The sequence below is a fragment of the Anolis sagrei genome, chromosome 4, assembly GCF_037176765.1.
Source record: "Anolis sagrei isolate rAnoSag1 chromosome 4, rAnoSag1.mat, whole genome shotgun sequence".
Classification (NCBI taxonomy): Eukaryota; Metazoa; Chordata; class Lepidosauria; order Squamata; family Dactyloidae; genus Anolis; species Anolis sagrei.
The window spans coordinates 41100275-41115860 of record NC_090024.1 but is presented as its reverse complement, the minus strand read 5'-3'; the positions used below and the strand labels follow the sequence as shown (position 1 = coordinate 41115860).

Below are 15586 nucleotides of genomic sequence, written 5' to 3'. Positions count from 1 at the left end.
ATAATTCTTGTTTTTTTTATTATGTGAGACCTGAAACAAGCATTCTCTGAGAGGAACTGAACACAAAAAACAATCTGCATAGCTAGGGGGCTGAAAATATTTTTATTTTATTGTTGTAAATATTATCACCAAACTTTTAATTAATAATTCCTCTTTACTTTTATCTTATGTTGCATGGAAGAAGGATTAACTTGTGACTACTGAGAATTGTTGTTCTTGTTATATGCCTTCAAATCATTTTGAATCTTGTGATTTTCCTGGCAAGATTTGTGCAGAGGAAGTTTGCCTTTGCCTTTTCTGAGGCTGAGAAAGTGTGAATTATTCAAGGTCACTCAGTAGGTTTCCATTGCTGAATTGGGATCTGAACCCTAGTCTCCAGAATTGCAGCCCAGTGGTCAAACCTCCACACTTGCCTGCAATTCTGGCTCTAAACTACGCTGGCTCTAAACTACTGAGAATTAAAACATGGTAATTCATTTTCAGATATTTTGCCTTGCATAATCAATGGCTACTTACTTAACCAATAAGATATTAATATCATAATAAAATGTAGCATTTGAATATGGAACATTTCTAATCCACATTAAGATGGATATTTTGATATAATGGCTTTCCAAAGATCACTTTCAGACATTCATTATTATTCTTTGGGGATTTAGAATTAGAATTCTTAGCAATTGTGGATGACTAAATAGCAGGAAGTAAGATCCCAGAACAACTGTTTTTGTGTCGTGAGGACATATTGTAGTACTTGAAAAAACTTAAAACAGAAATTGATCAAAAGGAGTGAACTGTCACAGTCCTATTCCTCATATTTGCATGTATGTGTGTCATATCTGAGAGGTACAATTAGCAGCATTTAAAAGAGATAATGAAAGTACAATTAGTGTAGTGTAAGTTAATCTAGGCTTTTAAGTTGCAAAAGCCTTGCTGTTTTGTTATTTTATTGATCAGGTCTCATGCCTTTGAAAATAAAAATTCCAGAATGACATCATGCCCAGTAGGAGTAATTAAAGCTATCTGATGAGGGAATTTAGAAGTTGAAAGGGATGATTGTAATTGATCCTGATTCAATCCTATTACAGCTTTTTTATAGTTTAAGCTCTAGAGAAAGCAAGCCCCTTGTCAAGGCTTTATTTTATAGATTCCTCTCTCTGTGTGTGTGTACACGTGCTATGCTTTCTGGTCTCTACTTTCCCTTTTAATTTTTTTCCCTGTAGTAAATAATGAGCTGCCACCTGAAATCCGGCTTGCCAGTGGTCAGCTAATGGGTGATGACCTGTCCCTCCTTACTGCAGGAGAGCTGTCACCTTATATCAGTGACCCAGCGCTGAAGCTATTCCAGTGTGCTGTTTGCAACAAATTCACCTCTGACAGCCTGGAGGCCCTAAGTGTGCATGTGAGCAATGAACGTTCTCTCCCTGAAGAGGAGTGGAGGGCTGTAATTGGAGACATCTACCAATGCAAGCTGTGTAACTACAACACGCAGCTCAAAGCCAACTTCCAGCTCCACTGCAAGACTGACAAACACATGCAGAAATATCAACTGGTTGCACACATTAAAGAAGGAGGCAAAACAAATGAGTGGAGACTGAAGTGCATTGCCATTGGCAATCCTGTTCACCTAAAGTGTAATGCCTGTGATTACTACACCAACAGTGTGGATAAATTGCGCCTACACACCACCAACCATAGGCATGAAGCAGCTCTGAAACTTTACAAGGTAAGTGCCCACCAGTAATTTCAACTGGCCTAAACTAGGAAGAAGTAGTATACCTTTTAAAATGTTTGATGAATGAGATTTTGTTTTATCAATGAATGAAGGCATATTGAACATACAAAACAACAGAATTCAGAGGATTGAGTTAAAAGATGCTGTACATGGGAAGGTTTATACCTGCCAGTCATTTATTTTTCCCTTTATTTTCTAAATGCCACTATTAGTCCAATCCTAAATATTTATACTTAGGTTAATCTTTAGCCCAAAGTAAGTGTGATAATATTGCAGTGTAATTTTTTAAAACAAAATTAATTTCGATGTTGTGTATGGCTTCCAATTATTATTGTTTTTGCTAGTTAATTCTTAAGTTTGAATGCTTTTATGTATTTTATGTTAGTATTCCTTCATATATAGTATAGATATGAAGAGGTTTTCATGATACTGAGAAACCATAAATTACGGTATCTACAAATTACAAACACAGTTTTGTCCCATTATTAACACCAGTATTGAAAGTAAATACCCTTCTTTTGTTCAACATTATTTTCCATTTTAACATGAAAACTTTTGAAGTGGATAAATATTACCATAATGGTAAATTATTTTTATCTCACCTGAGAAATGAACCATGTATGTGAAAATTATGAATACAATTGTTATTCAAGTTGCTATGGATGTTTCCAAATCCTAATTATTGGTTATCTTTCCTTCTTTCCTCCCAGCACTGTTTGCTGGAAGATTTGATGAGGTACACTTATATACAAATATTGGACATTCTTTGCTGGTTTTCTGATTTGTTAAACAGTATTTTGTTTTTATTTTGTTTTTTTTCCTTTTCATAAAAATTTAAGCATTTGGTGTACTATAAGTATAATTATCTTTTAATATAGTTGGATAGCCTTTGGAGCAAGTGTTACTAAATACTAGAAATTGGCATGAACTTTACAATTCATAATCAGAAGGTAAAGTTTAAAAATGCTTTCTCTCAAATGGCAAAACCATGCACATATGGCACTAACACAAGAAATCAGTATTTCTGTAGATATATACATATATATTCTGTATTTATATTATTTTTCCATGAAGGCTGGCAGTTTTTGTGTAAATGGCTATGTAGAAAATTGATCTTTTTGGATTATAGCCATGTTGTTTGCAGAATTAACAACCATGTTGTTTGGGGAATTCTGGGGATTGGCAAACCAAAGAAGTTACTTTTTCCATCTTGTGTAAAATATTGTTTTTAAGAAAAAGGCAAGCGTGAGCAGAGTGAAAAATACTTTTAGATCCATACTTTCTATCACTAAGTGCTTTAAATGTTAAATGCCACTGTCCTTGCGCTTAAATAACTGTCCCAGACTGTTCACAGATATGCAGGCTATTTCTAAGTCAACCCATGCAAAATGGATTCATTATTATCAAATCTCCTTCAGCATTCTGGTATAATGAACTAATATTTAAAGCCAAAACAAGAAAAGAAATCACTCTTGGTGAGAAAACTTGTGTTGGTAGTTTTTAACTCAAATAAGGAACAAACTATCATTCCTAACCCCTTGCATCTGGAAGTATTTAGCCTCCAGCCTTTTCAGCCCTTTACGTGCTTGACCTAATCTATCTATCATGAAATTGACCTCCTTGCAAGCACACTATTGAAATATTATCTACCATTACCTCTCTCCATCTGCAGGTGGAATAAAAGGCTACCATTTTGTTTTGGGCTGAAGCAAACATGAGTGAATTACTGAAAACATTATAGATATCTGTCTTCATATCCATGATCCAAATTATGCACAAATACATTTGTGTATATACTAAAAAATTTACAACTTAGGAGTTTATGGGGTGGCATCTTTAGGGTGGAATTACTAAACAAAGAAACAACAAATTACTGAGATTGTATTTCAAACAAATTGTCCTTCAGTTAATTGTCTACCATCCTCTCCATAACACCATCTTGTACCACTTCAGTACGCGCAAAGCTTCAATCTGATGATGAAGATCTGAATGTCATCAGCATACTGGAGATATCCCATGCCCTCATTGATAATGACTCGGCACTGTCATATAAATATTAAATAACATGGCTGATAAGATAGAACCCTGCAACACAGTAATCCTTGAAGCTGGCTTGTAAGATAGTATGATCAACAATATCAAGATAAAAAAGGAATAACAAAGCACACTTTTTCTATGCCCACCCCCAAGTTGGTGTAAAAGTTGTTAGTCAGAGAAACGAAGGCCATTTTTCATACCACAATTCCACCTAAAACCCGGTTGAAATGGGTCCAAATAATTCATTTACTTCAAAAACATCTGGTGTTATTCTCATACTCTCAAGCATCCTGGGGAAGATAGTAAACAGGATAATTAGATGAAATCCCTCATTACCCCACATCTTAATAGCCAGGTGTGTTTGAGCAGGATCCCTTCTCTTCACACACACTTAAGAATTGGCCTTTTAGATTATTGTGAACTCTGGTCCCATTAGAGCAATGGTTCCCAACCTTTTTTTGACCAAGGACCACTAGACCAGTCACCACTTGACCAGGGACCACACTCCAACATTAGTACCCAAAGGGTTACAAATCAGTGTTTGGTCAAATTTAGATTCGGTTTGGGGTGCTGATTCAGAAAATTGCATTGGATCGACCACATCAGCTCTAGTTTCTGTTACAGAACATATGCCATGGTCATTGACAGGGAAGGAGTGGCACGTGGCATGAAAGGATCAGAAATAAAATAAATAAAAGGAAGGAAGGAAGGAAGGAAGGAAGGGGCTCACAGACCAGATTTTCATCCTCGCGGCCCACTGGTGGTTCACGGTTTACAGGCTAAGAGCTTTCTAATAAGTTACAATCATTAGTAAGCATCATATCAAAAGATGCTGATAAACCCTGAAGATGACATTACCAGTAGAACGATACTAGCAGTAGGACATTTGGGTCTTTTTCAGATGAGAGGACAGTACATCCTCTGACAAAGCACTAGTCCAGTGACCTGACTTCCACTAGTAGCATTTACCATTTCCTGGAGCCATTCACTCCGTCCTGCTCTATAGATGTTATCAGCCAAGATGGGCAAAGGTCCAGCGTACATGGATGTATTTTAATTATGTTGTGCCCCACCCTGAACCATAAAGAAAGGTGGGTAATAAATAGTAACAACATTATTATCATCATCATCATCATCACATGTAGTGAAATAACCTGATTCATATGTCTTGTAGACATTATAAATCTGCAGCAGCCAAAATTAATCCTCCCAAATCCTCCTCAGACTCTGAGATAATTCTGGTGCCACGTTCTGAGTGAATATGAGCAACTTAAGCCTCAAAATGCCCAGAATTATTTTTCCTTACAGGTAAATTCCTGTTATCTGCCCTTCTCGTATATAAATGCCTGTTATCTGCCCTTCTCGTATATAAATCAAAGTGAGCACTTGCGCTTTTCTGCTCTTCTTCTTCGCACGTTAGTTCTCATTGAACTAAGGACTTCCTCTGCTTCACTCCATGTCTCCTGTTGCTTTAAACTATTGCTCATTAGGGTGTTTTTTTTTCATTTTGACTAGTGGTTGGGGGAATTTTTTTGAGGTAAATGAGCACATTAAGGATGTGTTCCAGTTTTACCTTCCATGCTCATCATTGTTAATGGGTATATTTCCTAACATCTATGGATGTTATTGCTATCCTCTGTGTTTAGTTTAGCCCTAGTACACCATTTGAATAGCTGAGTAACAGGTGTGATGCTTATCTTACCAAATGCTCCAAGTTAATCTGTTTTGTAGCATGTAACTTATTGACAAAATCCTACAGACAAGTAGTTCCTCTCCCCACATTTTTCAGTTCTCTTGCAAAATGCGTGAAGACATCTGGACGGACTTTTTAAGTGGTGGCTTAAACATGGATGCTTTCTAAGGTTCCAGGAAACCAGTCAGCCAGTCAGGTCTCCTGCCAGGATGCTGTATTCCATTGCCATTTTTGCCTGCCTCCCCAACCTAGTAATTCATCTTTCTGTGCCCACTTGACACTCATAGTCCTCATTATGATTTTGAGGTATTTGTGTGCATGTTCTGAAGCTGGTTTCTCCAGTTCATCTGGGTCCACTTTGGCAACTTATGGAGTCATATTTGGAGAATGAGTTTGTAGTATATAATACTATACATGCTGCCTTCATTAATAGCTTCACTAATTTTCCTTGCTGATAATAGGGAGGATATATACTGAAGTCCCAAATAAATATGTGGGGATGTATGAATGAAAGCATAGGTCTGTAAAATGCTGAAGGCAATATCAAGAAACAAAAGTCAGTGTTCATCCTTTGATGTTAATAAAAAGTATCATTTCCAAATATGTCAAATGGCATAGGTGTGGAAATTAAGAACTATAGTTTCAATGGAGCTAGCCAACAAGTTCAAACCACGACCAAAAATTATTTCATAACTTGCTAAAATTTCATGTGAGTGCTTCCCCATTTCTATATTAATTGATTTGCTCCTCATGGAGGAAAACCAGTTGGCTGGGTACTTTCAGACTACTGCAGTTTTTTTTAAAAAGAAACAAGTACTGCAGTATCTTTAGACTGAACATCTATTTAGTGCCCATGCTACTCATGTAACTAGTCCAGTGGGCATTTATGATCACAGTAACATGCTAGCTGAGGGAAATCATCTTATTCAGTCACAAAAAATAGTGATTTTTGTGACAGGAAAATGCAAGTCCTCCTTTGAAGGAAAACATTTGGATTCCTCACAACAGCTGTTCTTTTAAGAGCTGTGGTGCTTTGAGGAGTGCTTTTTGTTGATGGTTCATAACAGCACCATCTTTTGTCTGTGGAGATATCAAAATTGTTAATGCATTAAACTCACTGAATTCATGAAGTAATTTCTTTATTTATATCCCAGATATAACAAAGCAATGTTGCTTTGTGAGAGTAAGCAACTTAAAATTAGGACTGAAATCCAAAAAACATATTTGCCAGTAGGTTCCATTGCATTCAGTGTAACTTGCTACTGTGCAATGTGTTGCAGCTCAGTGAGATATAAAGGTTTACAATCACTAGAATAAATAATAACATTGGATTGCCAACATTATTTGTGGCTTTATACCTAATTTGTAATTCAGTAATTTTTCTGAATTCTTCATTTCTTATTCAGTTTAGCAGTATTTAGGAGAAAATACCTTTTTGAAAGCTGTTCTACTGGTTGTCTTTATTGACAAACAATTAATTCATAAAACTACTAAGATTATGAATGTCAGATCAATTTGCGTAGATCATTTCACCTTTTTTTGAAACAAGTAGAAAGTTGAATGACCTAATTCTAGTTTAAGAAGGTGAAAGGTTAGCTGAAAAGTATCATCTGTCTAACTGCTTAGCTTTAAACTGATCAATTTTATGAAAATCTGTTTTGCAGATGTTGCTTTAATGTTTTTGGCAGCATTTGGGCAACTTTAACATTAGATGTAAGCTAGTAAACATTATTTTTTTATTTGACCAGAGCAACACCTTTTCTTTTATGTTTTATAGTAGAAAACATGTGGGCTGTGGTATTTTGGCAGAAGACCCAAAGCAGAAACTGTTGATGATCTTTCCATATGGATCCAAATCCAGAATATTTTTTACATCTATTGCTATTGAAGCCCAAAGAAACAAACAAGGACTTGGCTGTATTAATTGCTAATTAGTGTTTTACTCTAAACACTTAAAAACAATTTTTGTTGGAATTGTTTTGAAAAGGATGAAAATCACATTTGCCTGAGAACCAGCATACCCAAATAATAATGAGCACCAAGCTAAATAATTACTTCTTATTAATGTGACATAATGCATTTTGTTGCATAATGGTGGCCATATAATATGGTTTATGAGGTATATGAGATTCTTGCAGTTCAAATCCACAAGCAGTTATAAAACTTAACAGAAGCTGTTAGTGGCCTTATTTGTATTTCATATCTCATGACTTCCATGTGGTCATGTGACTATTTGGTAATGTCCACTTGCACAAGTGCAAGAAGAGAGTAAACAACAGGCAATTCATACTTTTTCTATGAATGAATAAGTAATTCAGATTTCAAGGAAAGATATTGACAAACAATAGATAACAGCAAAATCTAGTTTGCTTACTAATAGTTTATGAGCATCAATTATTAAGAAAAAGATGTTTCCCTGTTTTATGTCCCAGACCCCTCAAGTCCCTCAACTCTCACGTTCTGAAAAAATATTATGTGGGATGAAATCCTCCAGTTTAAGGTTTGTTCATTTTTTTAAAAAAAAAACAAACCTTCTAGATTGGTGGATTTAATCATTAGCCCACTTTTCTCACTTGATTGAGACCCAAAGCAGATATCATAAAAACCCTGAAGCCCTCAAGTCTTGAAAATCAGCAAAAATGTCAGAGGCTAGAAGTAATAAAAAGAATAATAAATAAAATAATAATAATAAATAAATAAAATAATAAAGTAATAATAAATAATAAAAAGTAATAAAAAGAAGTAGAGGTGTTTGTGTGCCATGTCTGTGGAGATACTTTTCTTTATTTTTTTGAAATTTATGCACAGGTCTGAAAGTTGGGCTGCAATGACTGGAAATTACATAACAGCGCTTGGCAGTGTGCATCTCTTCATAACTGAAATGTCTTTCACTGATGTTGACTACCTTCTTTCCATCAGTTGAAAGTCAGATTTTATAATTTTAGTAAAACACACAACTTTCAGTGTATATAATTCTCCTGAAGTGAGATTCTCTGATTATATTGAACCTACTGAGTTTATTTCTGAAAATTTGTCATCCTATATTTTGTCAACAAATGACTGCTGCTAGCCTTTAAATACAGTGGAATCAGATCATAGCATATGTATAATACCACATACTGAACGCCTAGAACAAACGGAGCATTGATGATATTTTATAGGATAGATTTATAGTCTGTCCTTGGGTCACTTAGGGCCAAGAATTTTCATGGTCAGCTGGTTGGTCCTGCTGGCTAGCATCCTGGGCAGGAAATGTAAATACCATATAGCACCTGCTCTTCAGCTGAATTGCTAAAACTCTTTCTTTTTTTATTTTTGATGGGAAGTGTCTTCCACCTCAAGTCTGGTTCAAAGTAGAAAGCTTAATTATACTAGCCTTGCTCTGCATCTGTCATCAGTGAAGCAGAATAGTCTGTCTAAATTCTCCCAGGCTGTTTGCATATTTGGATTTTAAATCAGCTAGAAATATTAAATGCATTGCTTGTGCCTTCTTGCTTGTAAATTATACAATTGGGATTTAGCTTAATTTAGGATTACTATTTTCCTCAGTGAACATTACTTTCATTTTCCTTATTATTATTACAATAAAAACATATGTTAAGAATTTACAAATTGGGTTTGATAAAATAGGCATAAAATAATGGAGAAGAATGCACCATAACACAAGGAACATTTGTTTTTTTGTATTTTGTTAGCATTCTTTGATGATGCCTTGATCAATGTAGAATTAACACAGTCCATTATTTCCATTTCAATAGTCTTCCACTAAGTTTGCAGTTGAAAATCTAATATCCCAGATATATGCCATTCCAATTATGGAACTGTCATTGTCCCAGTATGATAGTGAAAGAGGTTGGGAGGTTGTGTAATGCTTATTTGCATGCAAATCATTGTGCTTACGGAAATTGGAATGTTTCAGAATATTCAAGTGTCAAACAGGTTTTTCTTAGTTTTACTATAGTCATTTTTTCAATGCAGACAGCTGTTTGTAGAGATAAATAAAGGTTTCTTGTTCTTAAATATAGTTGTCATGGTAGAAAATACCTTATTTTAAAAAATTCTGCTTTAGGTTTTGTGGTCATTTTAGGCTTCACATTTCTGAAATGTAATTCTTGTGGCTTTTTGTATGTGCTTCATAATACAAATTTTACTATTTATTTGTACGTATAAAATAAGCTAAATGAAGAGAAGCATTTTCCCCTCTTATTATATAGTCTTAGTATGTGTGTATATTTTTAGAGCAAGAAATGATGAGGTGATAACTTTTGAAACACTCTTTCTTGCTAAACTATGAGTTGTAGCAAATATTGTCACGTACCTGAGAAAAACCTACTACAGGGTTTTCTTCAGATTAATTCAGAAGTGGTTTGCCATCCCCTTCCTCTGAGGCAGGAGTCTGACTTGGCCAAGGTTTCCATGACCAAGCAGTGATTTGAAACCTGGTCTCCTGTAGTCTTCATCCAACAAGCAAACCATGACACCATGCTGGCCCTTTGATACACCAAATACCTGTATTGTTATTGCTGTCATAGAATCATAGAATCATAGAATCAAAGAGTTGGAAGAGACCTCATGGGTCATCCAGTCCAACCCCCTGCCAAGAAGCAGGAATATTGCATTCAAATCACCCCTGACAAATGGCCATCCAGCCTCTGCTTAAAAGCTTCCAAAGAAGGAGCCTCCACCACACTCCGGGGCAGAGAGTTCCACTGCTGAACGGTTCTCACAGTCAGGAAGTTCTTCCTAATGTTCAGATGGAATCTCCTCTCTTATAGTTTGAAGCCATTGTTCCGCGTCCTAGTCTCCAAGGAAGCAGAAAACAAGCTTGCTCCCTCCTCCCTCCTCCCTCCCTCAAATCATTTCCAACTTATGGTGACCTTATTATGCATTTTTCTTGGCATGATTGGCTCACAGGGAGTTTGCTTTTGAATCTGGGAGAGCATGCCTTGTCCAAGACCCCCTACATTGTATTCATGTTTAATGGGAATTCGAACCCTGCTCTTCCAGAATGTTAGTCCAGCACTCAAACCGCTATGCCATAATTCACTCTTATAGCAGATATAGACATATAGAAACAATCTGTCTATTTGTAATACTATACATGAACTTCTATTTGGACATTTCTATAAAAAGTAAGATTGTCCTTCTTTTAGATTTAGGTTTCATTTAAATTCCCTTTCTCTCTGGTACAGTCCTGTGCCCACTTATTTTCCATGTCTCTGGAGGAATTACTGATCCTTTGCATGGTCTGCCAGTTTTTTTGTGAAGGATAGGCTTTTGCCCTATATAGAAATCATCTCTTGCCCTTCAGGGCTTCTTGATTTTTACAGAAATGAGTTTTATCTGAGGAATCTTGACGGTTGTACCTTCTGAGTGTGAAAGGACTAGTGAACATTTATTTCTTGTTTCCTGTAAAACACAGAGAAATATTATACTAACCGTATAGTTACATACATGTTCTCACATTCACAGTTTGTGTCCTCTTTCTCATACGTTGCTCATTTTTGTAGATGCATGACCAGTTATGTGATGCTATTTCTGTGAGAATCTTTGATGAAGTGTTTTTGAAGCACTACCTCAGCTGATACATTAGAACAAGATGTAGTCTATTTATAAAAACATGGCAAAAATAATACAGACTAAATAGAAAGGCTTTGTCTTATATTGCCACATTCTCAGTTATGTGTTCAGTTTGTGGGTCTATTTTGTTTTACGAGGAATTCACTTTGTTATAATCAAACAAAGAACACTCTGAAGGCTATTTCTTTTCTATATACTGCAATTGAATTGAGCACATTTTCTGTACTCATAGACAGTGTTGCTTTGGTTAGTGAAAAACTAGTAAGAGAATTATTAGGATTGTTATTCTAAAACACAGGAAATAGACAAGTAGCATTCTTTCTTAATATATTAGATTTGGCGTTTGTAACTTTATTTTTCTTAAGGTGCCTCTTAAGGCAAGCACATCTAATAGTAAAATAAGGTTTGTTGACTTTTCCTAATACAGGGTACATTTACATTAAAAGTAAAGTTCAAGGGACTTCTAGTGGAGTACCAAAAACAAACATGTCATGGAAATGACCCTGTTGGTCTCCTAAGAGTTTGAATTAACCCTGCTGTGCTGGAATCCTCTGATATCTAGCATTATCTAACATAGCCTTAGGGGAAATTGCAGGTGTGTCCCTCCTGTGGAAACAAAGGTATTACAAAAATCTTTAGCTCTTATAAATATTGAAAGAAACAGATTAAATAAACTGTATGCAAGGAAATCACAGAGCTCAAAGTATTGTAACAACAACAACAAAATGAAGAAAGCAATTTAATCAATTTTCTGTGATATTCTGAGAATATTAAACTATTAATAGTTTCATTTTATGTGGCTTCACCTGTGTACATTGAAAAAGATTTGTTTGTTATTGAAACAAGAAGTTGTTATAAAAGATTAACTATTCCTATGCCCTATACAGTGTTTTCTCAAGGGAAGATACATCACATGGGTAACAATTTTCTAGCCTGAATAATGTACTTAGTGTATCCAAGTTGCCATTTACTTATCTGCAGCATGGTGGACAATCCAATATTAGTGTGTTCTCTGTCATAGTAGCAGGACTGTTGAACTGGTCACAAGGAAAGCATTTAAGCCATCTTAAATCCTGTCTGGGAACACAAGTGGGATATATATACAATTTAGAAATTAATTATTGTTACTCTTGGTTGATAAGTTTTCATTTTCCATATCAAATAATGCTCACACATAATTAAGAAGTTGTTTCCTAAACACTACCTTTATTTTAACACTTTATTCTGCCATACTGCTGCCTATTTATTTTGCTTTCTTGTTGCTCTATAAAGTTCCCTTTGTAGACAGGGCAAAATCTAATATATTATATGCCGTCTGCAATCTTTATCACCTCATTGGCCATTTCCTTTTCAGATCATTAATAAATACATTAAGCAAGACTTGTCTTACTACTGAAAATTTGGGCAACCCACTATGGATTCTTTCCATCCTGTACATGGACCATTAATTTCTAATTTGTTTTGTAACACTTTTGTATCATATCAGTAGTTCTGTTTTCATACCAGAAGTTCATAGTTTTCTGACAACCTTTTCTGCAGAACATTATCTGATTTTAAAATACATACATACATGGAATCTAAACAGTGAAGCTCATTTTAGGTCTGTTCAGTCAACATTAAAATATTTATAGTAGACTAAAGATACTGGATTTTCTCCTCCCATTTAGAGGTTATAACAATGGGTGACATTTATATACTTAAGGTACTGATCCAGTATCTTCTGCTTTCACAGCTTTTTTCTCATATATTTAGATTAATTCTATTTAAAATTTTCCTCATTTGAGCAGTTTAGATTTTATTTGCCTTCATGATTCTCCTGTTAACTTCATGGGAATAGAGATTTGCTTGGGTTTTGTTTGTTTCTTGTGGTATAGTTTAATCTAATATTACCTAATTAACAAGGCATGTTTGTGTGCAAAGAAATCAGTTTGGAATGCATTTTAATTGTCTCTTTCGGCCATTTATAAAACATAGAATAATATTAAAAACATAGCTTTTCAGAATGAAAGAAACTCATTTTTGTGTAGCAAACTGGAACCCCTTCCACACAGCTGAATAAAATCTCACATTATCTGCTTTGAACTGGAATATATGACAGTGTGGACTCAGATAACCCAGTTTAAAGCAGATGTTGTGGGATTTTCTGCCTTGACATTCTGGATTATATGGCTTTGTGGAAGGGCCCTGATCCAGAAGATGTGTTGGTATCTTTTAGCTCTGACTATTAGGTCATGCAGTTATTAATGTTTCATGCTACAGGTCTGAAATGCTTATGACAAGAAGTGTTTTGACTTTTTTTTTTTTGAATCCCAGTATTTTCATATATGTCATAATGTGATGTCTTGGAGATGTGACCCAAGATATCTTAAGGCTTATTTTGTATTTTGGAGTATTGTTTTCAGAATGTTCTGTTAGTTGAGTGAAATTTCAGAATAAAGGGAACAATTTGGGGTTATTTTTATTTATTTCTCCACTGATTTTGTGGAAATCCTTCAGGAGATCTATAGCACAGAGTATAAAAGAACTGCCTAGGAGGAAGGATATGCTTAATGTGTATTATTAATGTGTATTGTAGAAACTATGAACTTTAGTATTTCATTTTCTAACTTTTTTCAATGAACTCATGTTCAGAGTTCTATTATTATTTCTTCTGTTCAATTATTAGTTTACTTCAGAATGCAAACCTGATAAGTCCCATGTTCAGAAAAAAGGTCCAACCGTTCATGTAACACATTTTGCTTATTTCTCATGCCATTTACTAACAGGAAATCCCAAAAGAAAAAAGTGTTGTTGTGTACCTAATTTCCAACTTACGTTGATTCTAAGGAAAGCCCAACACTGGGGTTGCTTTGTTATATTTGTATTGGAGGCTGAGAGTGTTACTTACACAAGGCTATTCCACTGCCTAGTGAGGATTCGACCACTGTTCTTCAGAGTCACAGTCCAATGCTCAAATCACTACACCAGGGGTCCTCAAACTAAGGTCCGAGGGCCGGATATGGCCCTCCAAGGTCATTTACCCGGCTCTCACTCAGGGTCAATCTAAGTCTGAAATTACTTGAAAGCACACAACAACAACTATCCTATCTCGTCAGCCAAAAGCAGGCCCACACTTCCCATTGAAAAACTAGTAAGTTTATATCTGTTAACATTGTTCTTAATTTTAATTGTTGTATTGTTTTTAAGTGCTTTTTGCACTACAAATAAGAAATGTGCAGTGTGCATAGGAATTCATTCATGTCTTTTTCAAATTATAATCCAGCCCTCCAACAGTTTGAGAGATTGTGACCTGGCCCTCTGTTTAAAAAGTTTGTGGACCCCTGCACTACACCATGGTATTTGTCTGAAAAGGCCATCTATGTGCTGCAAAGACATTTGTGGCAGGAAAAAGATGCTTTTTTATGCACTCAATAGTAAGCTTTCTTTGAGTTTCTGCTAATATGCTCATAGCACAGTTCTACTTCCTTGTCTTAACTGCAGTCTCTTTCATGGATTCTCAAGCTGCAGAGTTAGCACTATAAGACTTGGCATCATAAGTTTTCGGAGGAACATTTTTTACTGCGTTTATATGAGTGACTTTACATATGCTCAAAAAATACCGGCGTATTCTCAGAAAAATAGGGGCAGATTCACTGACTTAGTGATAACTTGTTTTCAATGGGTTTAGTCAAATTGAAACCAACAATTAATTTCAGTCCACACATATGTCCTTGAAAACTTTTATATATATATATCCCCCACTATCCCCTTCCCCTGGATAGAGAGGACAAACTTTAGTTGTCTTTGGTAGATCAGTTTCTACCCCTCTCACTCTTTCCCCCTCTTTTTTTCTTACTGTTTTTGGGCAAAAATCCTCTTGCAATCCCTTTGAGAGATTGGGAGCATTTATTTTCTTTCTTCTTCATTTTTCTTTTGTTTTGTTCCCCAGCTATTTTAAGAAAAACCTTTTTAAAAAATCAATTTGGTGTTTGCTTGAGATTCATCTCTTATTTTTTAAAGGAGAAGTTTTTCCAGGGTCTTAAATGATCTAGGAAACAATATAGCAAATTTATTCCTCTTTTTAAATATTCTACTTTGCAACTCTACTCTGAGAAGGGGATGTTTCCTTTTTTAAAAAGTATTCTAATAAAGTATTCACATTGATTCTTGAATAAGTTGACCTAGTTTTTGGGTTGATTTTTTGACTAACATTTCTAGATGTATACATAAGTATATAGGATATATATTAAAGCACAGCTCACTTTAATGTTGTGACCTTGAGATGGCTTCATCATAGGAAAACAGCCAAATTGTAAGTCAGTATTGTCACTGAACCCTAAACTAACAATTCTCTTTTCTGCACATACTAATTAGAATAAGAAAAGTATTTCAGAAATGTTTTCAGGTAATTCTTTAAACTGCACAGATATTATTTTTCATATCCTGCACATACAAAGCTAAGCCCTCTTAATGCCAAGGCAGAGAGAAGTTATGACTAATACATTGCAGAAATCTCTAGCATTTTTGTTATAATAGCTTTTTTTTTCTCTTTTACTAACGTTATG

The 15586-nt window shown here is 35.2% G+C and overlaps 1 protein-coding gene across 7 annotated transcripts in view; it reads left to right on the top strand.

The window, feature by feature from the left end:
* The window catches only part of ZFHX4 (zinc finger homeobox 4), a 196298-nt gene that overhangs the window by 37271 nt on the left and 143441 nt on the right, over nucleotides 1-15586 (top strand). For 6 of the 7 annotated variants that reach the window (XM_060775507.2, XM_060775508.2, XM_060775510.2 and 3 more), the window contains exon 3: nucleotides 1221-1723. In XM_060775507.2, coding sequence (XP_060631490.2) covers nucleotides 1221-1723 — 503 coding nt within the window. The remainder of the gene's footprint in view (nucleotides 1-1220; nucleotides 1724-15586) is intronic. The other variant, XM_060775509.2, reaches the window with a different exon arrangement.